At 40.0% G+C, this 15791-nt stretch overlaps 4 protein-coding genes across 5 annotated transcripts in view; 2 read left to right on the forward strand and 2 right to left on the reverse strand.

Annotated features, from left to right (window-relative positions):
- The window catches only part of LOC145447973 (uncharacterized), a 389824-nt gene that overhangs the window by 95730 nt on the left and 278303 nt on the right, over nt 1-15791 (reverse strand). The window lies entirely within an intron of this gene.
- On the reverse strand, nt 2222-5971 carry LOC145447604 (uncharacterized). The gene is made up of 5 exons (XM_080325848.1): nt 5315-5971; nt 5014-5157; nt 4111-4214; nt 2677-2837; nt 2222-2616 (listed from the first exon to the last, which is right to left on the reverse strand). The coding sequence occupies exons 1-5, from the start codon at nt 5356-5358 to the stop codon at nt 2230-2232; spliced, it is 840 nt and encodes a 279-aa protein (XP_080181974.1). The 5' UTR covers nt 5359-5971; the 3' UTR covers nt 2222-2229.
- On the forward strand, nt 8548-13174 carry LOC145447627 (uncharacterized). Its single transcript, XM_080325872.1, has 7 exons — nt 8548-8797; nt 8982-9067; nt 10960-11118; nt 11706-11876; nt 12132-12302; nt 12609-12760; nt 12886-13174. Exons 1-7 carry the CDS (start codon nt 8592-8594, stop codon nt 12892-12894), a joined length of 954 nt encoding a protein of 317 aa, XP_080181998.1. The 5' UTR covers nt 8548-8591; the 3' UTR covers nt 12895-13174.
- Nucleotides 13271-15146, forward strand: LOC145447628 (uncharacterized). The gene is made up of 2 exons (XM_080325873.1): nt 13271-13717; nt 14638-15146. Exons 1-2 carry the CDS (start codon nt 13483-13485, stop codon nt 14745-14747), a joined length of 345 nt encoding a protein of 114 aa, XP_080181999.1. The 5' UTR covers nt 13271-13482; the 3' UTR covers nt 14748-15146.

Raw genomic sequence — 15791 nt, forward strand, 5'->3', positions numbered from 1 at the left:
ATGATGATGAAAACTGTAATCAATTTCAGCATTTCAAAATGCTTTTCTTAGCATTCTTCCGAAATCTGACATCAAGTCGTGGGCCGCAAAATATGACGTCGCGGGCCGCATGCGGCCCGCGAAACGCGTGTTGGTGACCCCTTCTATAAAGCGTGGTTCATTGTGTGCTGTGAGAACTACAAAAGTATTTGAGCTGTTATTGCTCACGACAAGGTGTGATGGTTTTTGAGAGAAAATGCCTTGTGTGATTTTAATCTCTGCTTAAAACGATTGTGGATTACCCACAGTGCTGCGATCGAGGCCTTCGACACGACGTTCTGTTTGCGAGAAGCGATATCCCTTCTAGGCCTACTTGACTCTAGGCCTATTCTCCAACGATTATGAGTAGAATATTTCCGTTCTTAGTATGAAACCTGAGAAAGACGAAAACGGCACTGTCTGGATTCAGTGATAATAAGCCCGTGATATTTCACCGAAATTTTGCGAGACGTGAACTGTTCCAATTATTATCAAGCTTGCATGAGCTACCGGCCGAGCTCGAACACCCGATTTTGACGGGGAAGCATAATTAATCAATCATCTAGGAAAACTGCACAAGGATATGGTGCTTTGATTCCGAGATATATTCCAATTAGAAATTCCTTACTGGATTATTAATGCATTCTGTAAAGTCTCCGAGCATGAAATGATTGAGGAGCTGATTACATTGTAGTGTAGGTAGAACAATTTTAGAGTTCAAATTGAAGTTCAATATCTCGGATCAATCGTCCTGGATACACAATTAAATCAAGTAAAAATACTCTCACTACAGTCGGGTTGACTTTTTTGTCGTTGCCCTTCCCCGCTCATATTTGCTAGAACGAGTCTTCAGTACCGCGACATGGTTTCTGACTCACAGCAGAAACGTTGACAGTACGGGACGTGGAGACTGGAGATTGCAGAATGAGATTGCTCTTATCAAAACTCAAACCCAATATGACGAGGATGATGATTATAATAATAATAATACACCAGCTTAATTCGTCTCTTTATTAGCTGTATTAAATGCAAAACAACATTTATTTGTTTGAGGCGTGGTGAGGGAGTTGGGGGCGCTGGCACCTTATTCGTTGTCCAGGGCGGCGTTAACTCAAAAATGTCTGGGAGACACTGAGACACTGAGACACGAACACGATTACAAATTGACATTTGTTCACGGGGTGCGTCATGTTCCTCGGCTGGTGCCCGGGTGACATTTGTACTATGGGGCTCACATTGCAAGCATATATGACGATCCGCGGGGGTCATTTCCGGCCGAGGTTTTATTTGGTAACACACTTCGCGAAGTCGCATGTTGGCCGAAACTTCGTACGTTTTGATGTGTCATGGAGGGGTAATTGGGATTAGCATACATCCTCCTTTAGGAGGATTTGTCCTCCTCTGTCAGGAAATCGAAAATGCCCTCTGATGACGCCCAAATGTCCGCCTTTTTGGGAATTCGTCCTCCTGTAGTGCTTTGACGGCCAGGTTAATGGGCAACTAAAAAACTGCATAAATGACGTAAAATCTGTAATATGGACGCTCGAGCGGGTCATTCGGGAGTAGGGCTGGAAAGGTGATCCTTTTTTTAGTCAACACCAAGCACTACACTACAGTATAATGTTGGTAATTCGGGAGTCGAGCCGGAAAGTTCCCCTTTTTTAGTCAACACAACGAGATTTTCCATTAAAATTAGAATCAGCAGTTTTCTAGTCCAGTAATCAACTTTTTTTGACTTTTAGACAGTGTCCTCCTTTCCGCATCCCAAAAGCCTAGCGGTACTGGAAGGCACCGAAATGCATATTTTTAGGGCCCAGCTGCTACTAGCCTATCCTGCTCATGCACAGCTCATTGATTCAAGCTCGTTCTCGCTTATAATCGTATCTACAACTATTTAGTAGGCTACATCGTAACTATAATAAAGGCCCAACCTATATGCATTGGTATAACTATGACCCTCAATTTTGAACGGGTTCGATTGAGAGCAACCCTACATCCATATTAAGATAATCAACTTCACCGTAATACAGGCTGTTCAGTGCTCAGGTTACAAATGACGTCGACGAATAAATACATAGGATTGTAAACCAAAATGAAAATTGGCATATTTTTCATATCCAATGCATAGTCAAGTTTGGGTGGCATAAACTACCGCAATATTCTGGAAAAATAGCATAATACCCATTTCATAACACAAGACACATTTCGTCTTCATTCAGTTTTCTTATTGTAAGCAACAGATTCTTCATTAGCCGTGACAAAGGCCATCACACAAGCAAGAATAATTTGCATATTAATAATTACGTGATGAAATCGAGCTTGATTCGTCATGTGAAAGGTTCCCAAAGATGTAGCAACGACAGAACCCTCCAAAAAAGTCAAAACAATAGTCAATAATGCCAGCATCAAAGCGGCAAGCTTTCTTCTCATCGGAGCTCCAATCCACAAAGTCAATCCCCCGAAAAAATATACAAAACCGACTACCCAAACATGCAGGGTTGGATTTCCACCGAGTAGTTTAATTTGAGTAGTACGCAATTGGTTTTGGTAAAGACGAAAATATGCGCTTTCCATTGCGAATTGAATTCCAACCGTGGCCTGCAAGATAGAAGTAGACTTGAATCTTTGAAGAGGCCCGAAAATATGATTCAAACTTACTCTCGACAGAACTAGGGCGTATGATTGTGTTCCTTCCATTATTCTGCCTCGTGCTTTGAAGTCGCTGTATCCGGCCAATGCGAAGACTGCCCCTATGACTCCGCAATATTTGAGGATGCTCAGTAGGTTGACTTCGCGGTTAATGTTTCGAGGATATTCACCTATTCGATTAATGATCACATGAGAAACGAATATGCTGTATGATATTTTAAAAGAGAACTGGTAATTTACGGCGTCTAATGTCCACACACATCGGCAAAGGTAATATAAGTAGTCATAATTGCAATTTTAGTAATGGTGCAACAGTCTTCAAAGTATATACATTATGAGCAAGAAATAGCGTCTAAAACGGACCGACGAAGAAAGATAAACATCGAACAAGAATGTGACATCGGGTACTTGGGCCGAGGATAGATACCTGATTACATCGCATTGCATCTTTGTGTATATCGAATTGCACATTGCGTGTGTGACTGTGTGTGTGTCTTGGGATGATGAAAATATAATCAGACGATATTATTATCACAACGTTCAAGATTAAAAAGTGATAGTAGTATGATGAGCTGTTGGATATTCTCGTTGAAACCACTATATTCAATTGCACGAAATGTCAAAAATTTGACTGTATGTTCAGTTTTTCACTTATATGTAGAGATGGTCGGAGTAGTCATTGTTGATAGTAGTCCGTGATACTGTGTCTTATTTTTCCTATCGTTCGTTGGTTTATTTTAATTTAATTTTATTTTATATTTTTTTCATTAGTTATCGACTGTGAAAATTGCTCCTGTCCCGGGTGGCTCGGCTCTGAAGACTATGTCATATCGAGCCTCCCGTCTACCTTGCATGTTGCATTTCACTGTTACATTTTTGTAGTGTTATGTTGATATGTAATGTATACGAATAAAGATTCTATCTCTCTCTCTCTCTCTCTCTGATACTTGAGTGGGCTACAGGTAGGTCTACGACCACAAATTTCTACACAATTGAAACTAGAATACGTGATTTTCAAATCACGCCAAAATTACTTCAATTAGAAGCAGAAAATGCAAGGTGCATCTTAACGACTAACACTTAACTACTAATCACAATATCAATAGGGGGTCTGTGACATGGTCTGTATCAGTATCGTCCAGTTTTATGGAAATTTCACTCATACACGGGCTAAGAATCCATCCCTGTGCCAGTAAAAAGAATATATGACCGACTTTAAAAACCATTTTAAAGTAGAAGTGAAAGTGGTCTAAAACGTAACTACTTGATAATTCAGTGAATGTAGACTGAATCCATCTGAATACTTCCAAAAAATTATGTATTTATTTAAATTACTTATGTAGAGACGGCCTTTACTTATATGAAATGCGGAATTTATTTCTATCGAAATTTAGTAACGGATCGGCAATCATGTGCGATATGTGTTATGTAGTATATCCTTACCTATTCCTCCTTCGCCAACAGGGTGATGAATCACAAGCATGACGATTCCGTAAGCAATTATCATGGCCGTTGTAGACATCTTCATATTGTAATTGAATAGCATCCTTTGCGTATATAAAATATTTCACATTTTCAGGTATTTAAAGTCGTTACATTTGGCATGTCAAGCTGCTGTGCGTTCCACACACAGTATTGACTGACAGGTAATACCTGCTAAAAGTCTTCGTGGTTTGGCCCAGGTGTGCAGTGCAACTAATTGCTCATGGACAGACTTACAAATACCACCGATCTGGTTATAGTTAACTGCCAACTGACTACTGTTTTTTATCGCAAGTTTTGCAAAGTGAGTATAGTTCTAGCTCTAGTTCTAGTCGCGTGTTTTTAAAATAAGTAGTCACAGTCCTAGCCTTCTGGCTGTGAGTTTTGAAAATTGAGCATACTTCTAGTTCCAGTTACGAGTTTTGAAAAGTGAGTATAGTTGTAGTTGCGGGTTTTGAAAATACAGTGCTTTGTACAGGGCCTAGGCGTCGCTCGACTTGGGATCACGGATAAAAGTTATGCGGTCCGCGAATTTTGAATGGCGTGCGGCCCGCAAGACCGATTTCTAATTTAGTCTGCTACATTTAATCCAATCTCCGGTGTGTTGAAGAAAGGGCCCAAAACGATAAATGTATATTGTATAGTATATGCTGACTTTGCACATGAATATGTTCAACAAGATCTATTCAATATCCCGGGAAAAGTTTCCGCTCTTTGCGCAGTTTTTCATGCTTGTTACGCGCAATCCAATTTTGAACTTTTGTGATAGGCCTATACCTGTCCAAGTGTCCATCGATCGTAGTTTCCACTTACCAGCCGCTGAACAGAAAGGTTGCACACCACTGATTAAGCTCGTCGACCTACCTTGTCCCGAAATATACGTAAACAACCAAAATTAGGTAAGTAATTTGAGTCGGTAAACCAAGTTCCTTCATGTAGGCTTTTCGCGTTTCGTGAGTCCAGAGCCACCACCAACCATCGGCGATGATACAAGCGGCGGTAGCCAACCTGTAGACGTGAAAGACCATCGTTATTAAGCAATATGCCGAAGCAGAATTAGTGTAAGATCGTCACATATTATCTGAGAAAGAATCCGACTGGAGACTATAGAGAGGTGATTTAAAGCTGTGCAATGCTACAGACAAATCGACATCCTGTTACGTACCTGCACAGTTCCATCACTATCTTTTGACCTTTTGTTAGGGTCATTGCTACAATTCTTCGGAAGGAAGTTGGGTGAATAGGCTAGCGCTAGAAATGTGTAGGCGTTGTCAGTACGCTGTAGATAAGCATGGGGGATGGGCACAATGAATCGAGAAGTATAGTGAGATATGATTTTTGCGAGTCCTGAAACTTTACGCTTATTGCCACTGAGAGCAAATTTATCTACAAGAATTATAGTTTCGATACTGTTTTGAAGTTGTAATGATTGATACTCGAATGCCCGATTCGATTTGAAGCGTAATACTTGATTCAGAATCAAATCGCTAGGATAATAGAGTTTGCTCAGCCCCAATTAGAATATGTTTCTTTAGTTTAGATCAGTGGTTCCCAACGTGGGCGATATCGCCCCCAGTGGGCGATTTTGAGAAACAAGGGGGCGAAGATACCAAAGGGCGACTGGGGGCGAAAATGTTAGAACGTCCAGTGAGATATATTTACTTTAGTTAAGACGGTAAAAAAAATGCACGCGAAGACGGCTTATTCTGGATATGAGACGACAAATGTTAACTCAAACGAAAAGTAGACGGAAAGTAGACCCAAAAATGGGGTTTCCTTGCCCCTACCACCTCAGAAAATGGCCATTTTTTAAAGTAAATTCACCAGCGATTAGAGTTAGGTAAAAAAAATTCCAGATTATTTGTCCTGTTTTTTTTTTTCGGATCCGTAAATATGGGGGGGGGGATGGGCCGAATTTTTTTGTCGGGTTGTCAAGGGGGAGATGAGTCGAAAAAGGTTGTTACCCACTGGTTCAGATAAAAGATTGACTGTATGCTGACAATCGAATCCCGCACATCCAGCGATTTTGGAGTTTCAAAATAAAATGCTACGATTAGTTTCATTAATTGCTTTTACTTACTAATCACATCGCTGGTGAGGCATACATACTGCTTGTGGGGCGCGTTGTAGTACAGTAGTCAGGGCAGAGATGATAAAGTTGGATGAACAACAAAGGCGATTATCGCGTTCATCAGGATTTAACAAACCCGATTAAGCAAACCGGTTGATTGCGACGCATAAAGTTAGTTTTATTCCCAGGATTAAACAAACCGGAACAAATTATAGATAACTAGTTATCTATCAAAACTTCGTGGACTGCGTAGTGAGTACCATTCCTACGTGCAAATATTTCCGATAATGACCCTGACGATTGTCTCCTAGGTCAACGAATTATTTACCCACCATTGGAGAGCGATATCGACATTCTATAACCTGTTTCTTCGCAGTACCGTACTGATTACATGCGACTTTCATTTCGCGATGATAATTCTACCTATTACCGTCGCAGTATCTTTATCAGCAGGCTGCCATTTCAATCAACCGATTGACAACTGACAGCCGATAACCAATTTTCGCATTATGATACAACAGATAACTCCACTTGATTGAAACCTCGAGTACTATAGTCATCGCGCGTAACCTTTTCCGACGTTATGTGTCACGCTAGGCAGTTTTACTCACACGATTAGCATTCTTCCGAATCAGCTAACTTTATGATTTACCCCTAAAATGCGACCCGATTAGCAGTATTTAATCACATGATTGGCATTCTCCAGGATCAGCGAACTTTATGATCTCCGACCACAGTCACATAGTGTTGCTAACTTGGGTGATGGGCGGTCTATCTACACGCATTTTGCGTGAATCGTAAAGCCCCGGTACCCACTGCTAACTGTGTAACTAATCTCGAAGTCACCCGATAACTAGATTCCTCACAAATGTCATATTAGTCCAAAAAGCCTTGCCCGCTCCGCCACTCTCTGCTACTATATTCCGCAAATTCGATATCTAACTTTATTGGTGTATCTCAGATACATTCTACACCAGATAGCTTCCTAGTAACTGATTTAACATCAGCTGATTCTATGACCGATATCCCGCTAGGCATCTCTTATAACGGAACTAATCACAGGAAAACTTGTGGCTATAGCGTAACACAATCGCAAATACAGTGCGAACTACTTTATCATGAACTACTTCATAAGTGATTACTGATTATACTTTAGTCGTAATATATTCCAAAAGTTACATGATTATACTGCTTGCTATTAGCATTGTGTGCGAAGATATTGCGTGCGGACGAGCAATGCCTCAGCATTACAGGCGTATGCCATATCTATCTAATCAAGTCGTATACTTAATCATTTGTCACGCATTCTCACTGCACAATAGTATCAACACTGGCTACTATTTTAAATAAACGACATACGTTATAAACGTCTAGATGCCTTGATAGATCGGTTTGAACTCGTGCACCATATCCGTAATGTTTAGCATAAGTGACTGGGGTCTTAACGCTTGAGTAACTTCTCGCAAATATTTGACGATGCAGCCTGTGGAGAAGTTTCAGTATTTGAACGACAGACCATGTAATGCAAACAGACACTGTCGGCCTGTGTGACCGAAAGATACGATGCAAATGACCATGACCAAGCAGAAAGTTACGAAATAGCACATCGCCAATGAATAGATAAAGTCATTACACTAGTTCTTCTAACCAAGAGATCTATTGCTAGTCCAAGTCACTAGGCCTGCCAAGCGTGGTCAGAAACGAAGTAGTTATATTTTTATCGGTGTACTCAAGTAGGGTTTTCCCACTGATACTATACTTACTCAAGAGGTTAGCTTTTCAGATAACTTCCAATTCTACACAGCGGTTTTCCTTTATTAGGCAAATGCAACACTGTTTTATTTACTTGGAAATCAATATAAGACTGATTGAAATGTTTGATTCTTTGGATGTTGCTCATCGTGGTTTAGTAGGCATATATTTCTGCTATAACGTATAATAGCCTATATATCGATATATCGGTATAATCTCTAACACAACAGCATCTTGTAAATTTTGTCCAGGTTTTGTATTGCCGCTCTTGTATCACCACTGTCAATGCATTTAACTGCCCTTTTTCGTGTTGGTAAATACCGGAAATATAACAGAATGTACATCACGGAATACACAAGAATTTATGTTGAAGATGCTTCATTGCAACTGCATCCCGTCAATAGATGTGTAATCGGTGCCAAACATGAGATAAATCTCAGGCGTTCCAGAGGCGTTAGCAATAGGGTAATTTCGAGCTCAGTTAGATATATGTTGAATATATTGCCATATAGCATGCCTGTGCTGTGAACTTTTACTTCGTCCACAGAAACTAGAATGCATATAATTTGGGACTGCTTGAGTGTGCTATTTATTTATCTGACAGATATTTCTTACGGGTATGCTATTGGGTATAATGAAGCGTCTCAAACAAATCATTAATCCTGAATTGCTAATGCTGGTATTGAATTTTCTGACTGCCGGTCATGGCGCAGAGAATGTCGATGAGATAAATCATTCACAGCCCGGATGTACGTCTACGATTCCAGAATCGGAAAGGATCGATTGTGCAGCGGACGCGTCTCCGGCAACCGAAGGACTTTGCAGGTACTGGTACATATTTATATGATGAATGATATAATATATGCAACGTGTTTAATTAAATTCTAAAACACTTTCGTTTATTGGAGACTCCGTGTGCAAAATATATTCATGTTTTCAACATGTTTCAAAGGTCATCGCTTGCATATTTCTTGTTCAGTAATGGAAATTGCGTTGTGTGGTTTTGCAGATCTCGAAATTGCAGTTGGTGCCCGTCGACTACGCCGACCATACCATTTTGTTTTTATGACAATTCAACCGCAGCTGCACATATAGGTGGGGTTATTTTACAAAGAGAATATTTTCCGCAAACTGAAATAGAAACGTGGTTGGGGCAGGATGAAAATACTATCATAGAGAAAGACATAAATTTCAGACCAAGAGCGCGTTTTGCGCCTCACGATATAAGCCTGTGCACTCGTTCTGTATACGCAAGGTAGACCGTGATGGTATGTGTGGTCATATAGGCTTGAAGTTGATCCCCACGCAGAAAGAAAGTTCATACTGAAAGTAATCATAAATGTGCCGGAGAGTACTGTCTAGCTATCAATCCCAATTTATCCGTCAGTGAATGTTTCAATTGATTTACGATGCATAGTAAACACGCAGACTGCACACTGCACAGTTATTCAAAGAAATCATCGTTTGTACAAAGTACAAAGACGTACATTTCTACTCAAATACAAGTATACGTAATGATTCCCGAGTAGCTAAAGAAGTAGGTATTCTATATAGGCCTAGTTTTGCATTAAAAATGAAAACTGGGAAGTACATAAGCAGGCTACAAATCACAACCATTTGGAAATGTAGTGCAAGTGGTCAAAATATAGATGTAACTGATGCTCCTTACTTGAGGACATTTATTGATCCCACTCTTTAAATTGAACTCAATTTCACGATTAATCCACTGATCCGTCGATGAGTGTTGTAATTATCTCTATTCAATGGAGAGGTCACCGAGGAATGTCCAAATTAGGGGAAATTAAAAAGTCATGCAATAAGAATGTGCCTGTGATTACGGAGAAAAGCCTTATATAGAAGGAACATAAATTAACATCTAGCAACAACACATAACACAATGCCACTAATGACGTATACGAGCAAATGAACTGAAGTAAGGAAACGACGCCCAATCTACGTTTATAAGAGAACAATCATTGCGGCGCCTAATCAATTGATAACACTGGTCAGCACATATTTTTAGGAAGACAACTAAAAAGTGGTTTTGGGGGTATCAATTTACAAGTAAAAAGAAATGAGACGCATATGATTATTGTAGATGAGCTTTCCAAGGACAAATTTCATGGCTTTATACTTCTCTTTAATCTTGGTAGAATGACTAATTGATACAGGAGAACATGTGTTTCTGTTGTGCAGAAGTACAATTGTAATAGGCTTGACAAACTGCTTTTTTCACAAACAAATATTTCGCATCAGGTCATGTTAGTATTGATAGAATGTCTGAGAACGACATTAGGATTTTTCATAGTCAATTATCTATTTATGCGCAGTATAGTATAAAATTAGAAAAAAAATACAATTTTGTTCCTACCAAGTGAAATATTCAAGGGTAAATACAGTAATTTTGGTTTTTTCAGGGTTATAAGATCATCTGAACAATAAGAGCCAATCTGGCAAAACTAATGTGATATTTGTAATCAACAACCTCAAAAAACCCCAAAACGGCTCTCAGGTGTTCTGCCAAATTTTTCTTCTTCATTTTGTTGACCAGTGTAATGATCACTATATACTGCAGATTACTACAGTAGGCTACCAATAATATAACTAAGTACTTCGAAAACTTAGAAGCACATCTTTACCGGCCATCCTCTATAATAAGTGGTCGAATTCAATTCTTTGTCAGCCGGTACTGCCGATGTAACATTTGCAGCAGTTCTGTTTGACAGTTAACAGGCACTGATCTCACGAAATTCAGTGAGACTCTTGTATAGAACCGGTGCAATTCATCGAATAATGTGAAATAGTCTCTGATGACTACCCCTAACTAGTGTCAGTCGAAAATATTCGGGATATTTCAATATGAATAATGAATATAATATTCAATTGCATACCGAAGTTCTGTACCTTCGAGAGTCTCTCTAAATAGTGTTGTGAATATATTAGTGATACTGTATCGATCAATTACGGGAAACGATTATATTTCGCAGACTTTCTGCAGCGCCAATGTCCATCCTGCAGTTACTGTCCGTACGCAAAAGACTGTCACCCGGAGCCAGGAGCAAACGCATCGGCATGCGCAGCGCGTGGATGTCTATGGTGCCAGTCATCATGCGGTCCAAGTTGTGTCTTCAGCAAGTCGGCACATCGTAAGTCCATTCTTAGCGAAATATGTGTGTATTGACACCCTTGTACCACCCGTAAGCTACGGGTGTGAATAAACACCCCACACCCGTAGTAAACGAAACCAGAGCCTGTCTCGAAAATTACACCACGGTATAAATCAAACACAACATTTTAATCGAAATGGTGCTTGCACGTAGGACCGTAGGAACATATGCACGTGCGCACGTAGGATTTACAACCTAGATAGAATTCTATCTTCGCTAATACAACATATTGGTCATCTTGGAGCATACGAAACATATAAAACAAAGCTATAAAGCACGTTACTGGAATAACACTTCTATCGAGTCGTGATTAACACGCTGCATTATCACAAGAATGCTATGAAATAGTTATTGGCGAAAGACTTCATACTATCTTTAATGTGACGTAGAACTGGCTTCTTATTCTTTGTGATCGCATAAAAGGTAGAAATTTGAACTTTCCACATCTTTATGCTGCTATGAAGTCAAAATAAGTGATTCCAAAAGCTCGATTTTTTCCCCATAATTGTAAGTGTTAGTATCTGACCGATTATAGGAGTAAGGTAAAATTCCTTGTTTCATTTCAGTGACGATGACCCGTTTAAGATGTCTCAGTTGCACTAACTGTACGCAGCGCGTGGATTGTCACCCGCAAACGGGGGTCGATCGGGGGAAATGTCTGTCCCGAGGTTGTATGTGGTGCCCGGTGATTGGGAAGCCGGCTGAGCCGCCATGCATATTTGGAAATGTCAAGAATCGTGAGTTGGCCGACTGCTATATTTGTACAGTTTTTGAGACATCGTCACTTCTCAAAATAGGCTAGGACGAATTATATAGTCGAGAGTTAAAAGGAATTACTGAGACACTGAATCGTGAAATTTCGGAACGCCGCGCTATATCGAGGCTTACCTCGCATCAGTATGTTATTAAGGCATTGTTAAAATTGAGATACCTTATCTGTTTTTGACTCGAAGGATCTACGTTGACGTGATCGATTTATTATTTCATTTCAGTTGTCGCAGAAGCTAGGTCAAAGTGCAATTCATGCAACAATTGTCAAGTCCGAGTGGACTGTCATCCGGAGCCAGGACCGACTAGCGACAAATGTTTGAGTCGCAATTGTATATGGTGTCCAACAACTGTGCCGGGTCAACCGTACTGTCTGTATGGTGGAATTACATCTTGTACGTATGTAATAAAGATTCAGATGTGAAACAACAAGTTGAGAAATGCTCTCACCAAACTCAGAGTTAATGTAATGCATGGCAACTCCCTTTCAATCTGTAATGATTTATCAACTGTGGAAAGTATTTTGCTATGGCTACTCTTCATTAGTTAAAACCTATATAGAAGGCATATTAATTTTGTGGTCACTGAAGGGGGTTATAGTGTACTCGATTATGTGACTGAGCTGGAGCTTACAATCAATCTAATGTCGGTTCGACCACCTCAGAGAATATATGTATCAAATGATGAAGTTGTATTTACAGTGACACAGAATTATTGCCGGAGCTGCAGTTCATGCAATACCAAGATCCAATGCATGCACGACGTCAAAAATCCGTCCCAGCTGCAATGCGAAGTCTATGGGTGCATGTGGTGTCCGTTGAAGAGTTTCGGAAAGACAAGATGTGTACAATATGTACGTACGACACACTATATTTGACCACGGCCTCCCTGAATCAGGACCTAGAAAAGTCTATATTGGGATTTTGACGCATTTAACTTTGGATTTACCTAATCCAGATACCAATTTATATGTTTCAGCTATTGTAAAGTTTGGCCAACATTGGGCCGCGGAGACAGGATTCTTGGATCCTGGAGAATTGGTGACGGAGCTTTGAGTTTTCATTCAAAATATACGGGCCGGATACAACAATATCGCAATCAGCTGAATGGCCGCAGCAGTAGCGGCATGTGTTATGAAGTGCATATTAAAACAACACAGCCCGATTTCTTCAACTATTGCGTCACCAATTGATCACGAGAGAATTCATGCTTGATTGCTTGTATTATGCTCCTTTGCAAACAATATATCGCTACCAATAAGCTGGAATTCACTTCGTTCGTTTCCGTATTCATGAACTGAATAAGCAAATACGCAATGCATACTTGTCGACAGGGTCATCATTAGCTTTAGTAGGTGTTAAGAGATATTACTACTTGCAATTCTCTGGTAGTTTAATTCAAGGGAATAATCTTAAGTGTAACACTTAACGGTTGGTGACTATGAATAGCAATCAACCAGCGAAGCATGGAGTACATAGTTTTGTAGATATAAGCTGGTAGGAAGTCGTGTAGATCGGAGGCCGGCCGAATAGGAGTTGCATTCAGCCTATTGTTGGCCACGTAAGGGCGTGGGATATGGACGATTCTTCGCAACCTCACACTCCAGCGCAGAAGGAGAGGAGCTTCTCGAAAGCTTACGTTTTGGAAGACGCGACGCAGAATGCAGACAACTTGTACGAACCGACCGATACCTCAGCTGGGACGTACCAGAATTCTCCAGTTATAGCCGCGTCCAACCACGAACCGGTCGCTACGTACTTAAGCAGCCAAGTCGATCGTACCTTGCATCACGAGTTAACTGTATTTCTCAGTAAGTAATCCTACTCTGGTGTTAATAGTCGTAGCGTGTTCAAAAGTGTGGTCGTACCTCACTACCAGTTTTGGACAACTAGAAAATTGTCAGCTTTTGCAAATCGAATTAAAATTAGAATTATACCTACCCAGTTCTTCCCAAATTGATTAGAACTAGAATGAATTTGCAATATCTGAAAATTGAATTAAATTCAGAATTAGCAAGAAATACTACAAAAATCGTGTTCAGTTCGTATCAAATCACAGCTCATCCTCATGAGAATCTAGTTTACCGGACCACGACCTGACATATCGATCTCGCCTCCCACACATGCCACTTTTTATCACCTGTCCTTTTGTATTATCTTCTTTTGCTTTACATTTAGTGTGCATAAGCCTCCTTTTTTACATCGCCTAGGCCAGGTGGGTGTCTGGTTTTGAAGACTACTCCAAGTCGTTTCGACACCTTCCTGACTTTCATTGTATCGCAGTCTTGTGATGCATTGAAATGATGAAATTGTTAGCTATAAATTGAATTGAATAGAATGGAAAATATATGTGCAACAAGCGTTTTACAATTTACATTACTGTGCCATTTTAAAGACAACCAGAAATTAAACTACAATTAAAATAATAGCATGGAACATATCACTAATTAGATTATAAATCGATTGGGCAAATTACGTGTAACTTGTGTAATTGAACAATTAGAATTATATGGTTAGGTTATCCTCACGACTACGCGTAAAAGTCATAGTTATGACTGGAAATTAATTTCAGCAAAGCAATAACGCTTTCTCTATCAACATGTTGTAACGTGCTTTGCCAATACCTTGAATTGAAACTTATATTATGTCGTTTTCTATTTTAATTCCTCTATCGAATTGCAGTATTTATGATTCCACTACTGAATCAATTAACACATAATTTCTCTTACAGGGCGACAACTCAAGTTCCAAGCAATTCTACTTGTTGTTTTATTAGTCTCAATTATAGTCAACATCATACTCACCGCCATCGTTATAAGTAAGGGAAGTACGTCTTCATAACGAAAGGCCCCACACCCTTCAACGCAGGCATTATTCGGATATGGAATGTCGGATAGGGAGTTTCCAATGAATTAATTCAGACGGAACGCTGGTTCGTTTAGCGCACGCACCAATATTGCGTCTCAGAGTATGGCCTACGAACAGATATGTTGCAGTTACGGCGATATCCGATAGTCCGTGTGTGCACTTAACCTTCAGATGAGTACAACTGATTGTTTGCACGTCACTCGTATAACGACCAGAGTTTCAATAGATCGAATATGAAAATAAGGTTCTCTAACTTTCTCTAATGTAACATACAAAGCCTGTATGTGTGTTTCGAAATGGCGACACTGCTAATTGTATTTATTACTGTTTAATTATGCGATGGAATATGCAAATAAATTCATTTGTACAGTATGATTATATTGTGGTAAGCAATCGTGAAAAAGTGTGTAAGTAATTGGGGCAGTTTTAGGAAACGGATGCCAGATTTTTCGGACTAGTCGTCTGGGACATCAGCGACGCTGGCTCTAGATCTATTTTGCTGAGTAGAGTCAATATATTATAGACACAGAGAGCGATTTGCCGCATCGTGCCTGATCGGTGTTCTGGGATGCTGAAACTGGAGCGCCATGAGAAAATCTTTCACGGTGAACTAATTCATTGTGTTATTTGTTTGTTATGCGTATCCCCATTTACCACAGTTCTCCTCACTCTGAAAATCGATTGGTTACTCCGATATCATGAGTATGTATAGTTCTGTTGTCTCCTCTGATATTGGTACTCACTTTGCGTTCCTCCTTTTTCGCACGATGTATACCGATATAAGTGAAGCGCAGTGATAACATTGCGAACTCAGCAATAAGTGCATGTGTGATTGTATGTATATAGTGCAATGATAACAATTGTATCTGCAGCATGAACTCGCTCTCACAATCTTTCTCTGTCCGTCGTACATTAGTAACCGTCACCAATCCACCATATATTTGCGCACACCGTGACACGAAGCAGCTGCGTCGTTACTGATTACGAAACATAAGATGAATTGCTCAACTGAGCAAC

Source organism: Botryllus schlosseri, chromosome 10 (assembly GCF_051294905.1).
Source record: "Botryllus schlosseri isolate E-star chromosome 10, Bs_hap1, whole genome shotgun sequence".
Lineage (NCBI taxonomy): Eukaryota > Metazoa > Chordata > Ascidiacea > Stolidobranchia > Styelidae > Botryllus > Botryllus schlosseri.

What these genes read in the sequence shown, in the direction of transcription:
- LOC145447604 (XM_080325848.1), bottom strand. Translation starts at nt 5,358, where the DNA reads ATGACCCTAACAAAAGGTCAAAAGATAGTGATGGAACTGTGCAG. An exon ending in ATAGTGATGGAACTGTGCAG is followed by an intron (nt 5,158 to 5,314) that starts GTACGTAACAGG and finishes TCACGTCTACAG; the next exon opens with GTTGGCTACCGCCGCTTGTA. An exon ending in ACGCCCTAGTTCTGTCGAGA is followed by an intron (nt 2,617 to 2,676) that starts GTAAGTTTGAAT and finishes TCTATCTTGCAG; the next exon opens with GCCACGGTTGGAATTCAATT.
- LOC145447627 (XM_080325872.1), top strand. Translation starts at nt 8,592, where the DNA reads ATGCTATTGGGTATAATGAAGCGTCTCAAACAAATCATTAATCCTGAA. An exon ending in AACCGCAGCTGCACATATAG is followed by an intron (nt 9,068 to 10,959) that starts GTGGGGTTATTT and finishes TATATTTCGCAG; the next exon opens with ACTTTCTGCAGCGCCAATGT. An exon ending in CTTCAGCAAGTCGGCACATC is followed by an intron (nt 11,119 to 11,705) that starts GTAAGTCCATTC and finishes GTTTCATTTCAG; the next exon opens with TGACGATGACCCGTTTAAGA.
- LOC145447628 (XM_080325873.1), top strand. Translation starts at nt 13,483, where the DNA reads ATGGACGATTCTTCGCAACCTCACACTCCAGCGCAGAAGGAGAGGAGC. An exon ending in CGAGTTAACTGTATTTCTCA is followed by an intron (nt 13,718 to 14,637) that starts GTAAGTAATCCT and finishes TTTCTCTTACAG; the next exon opens with GGCGACAACTCAAGTTCCAA.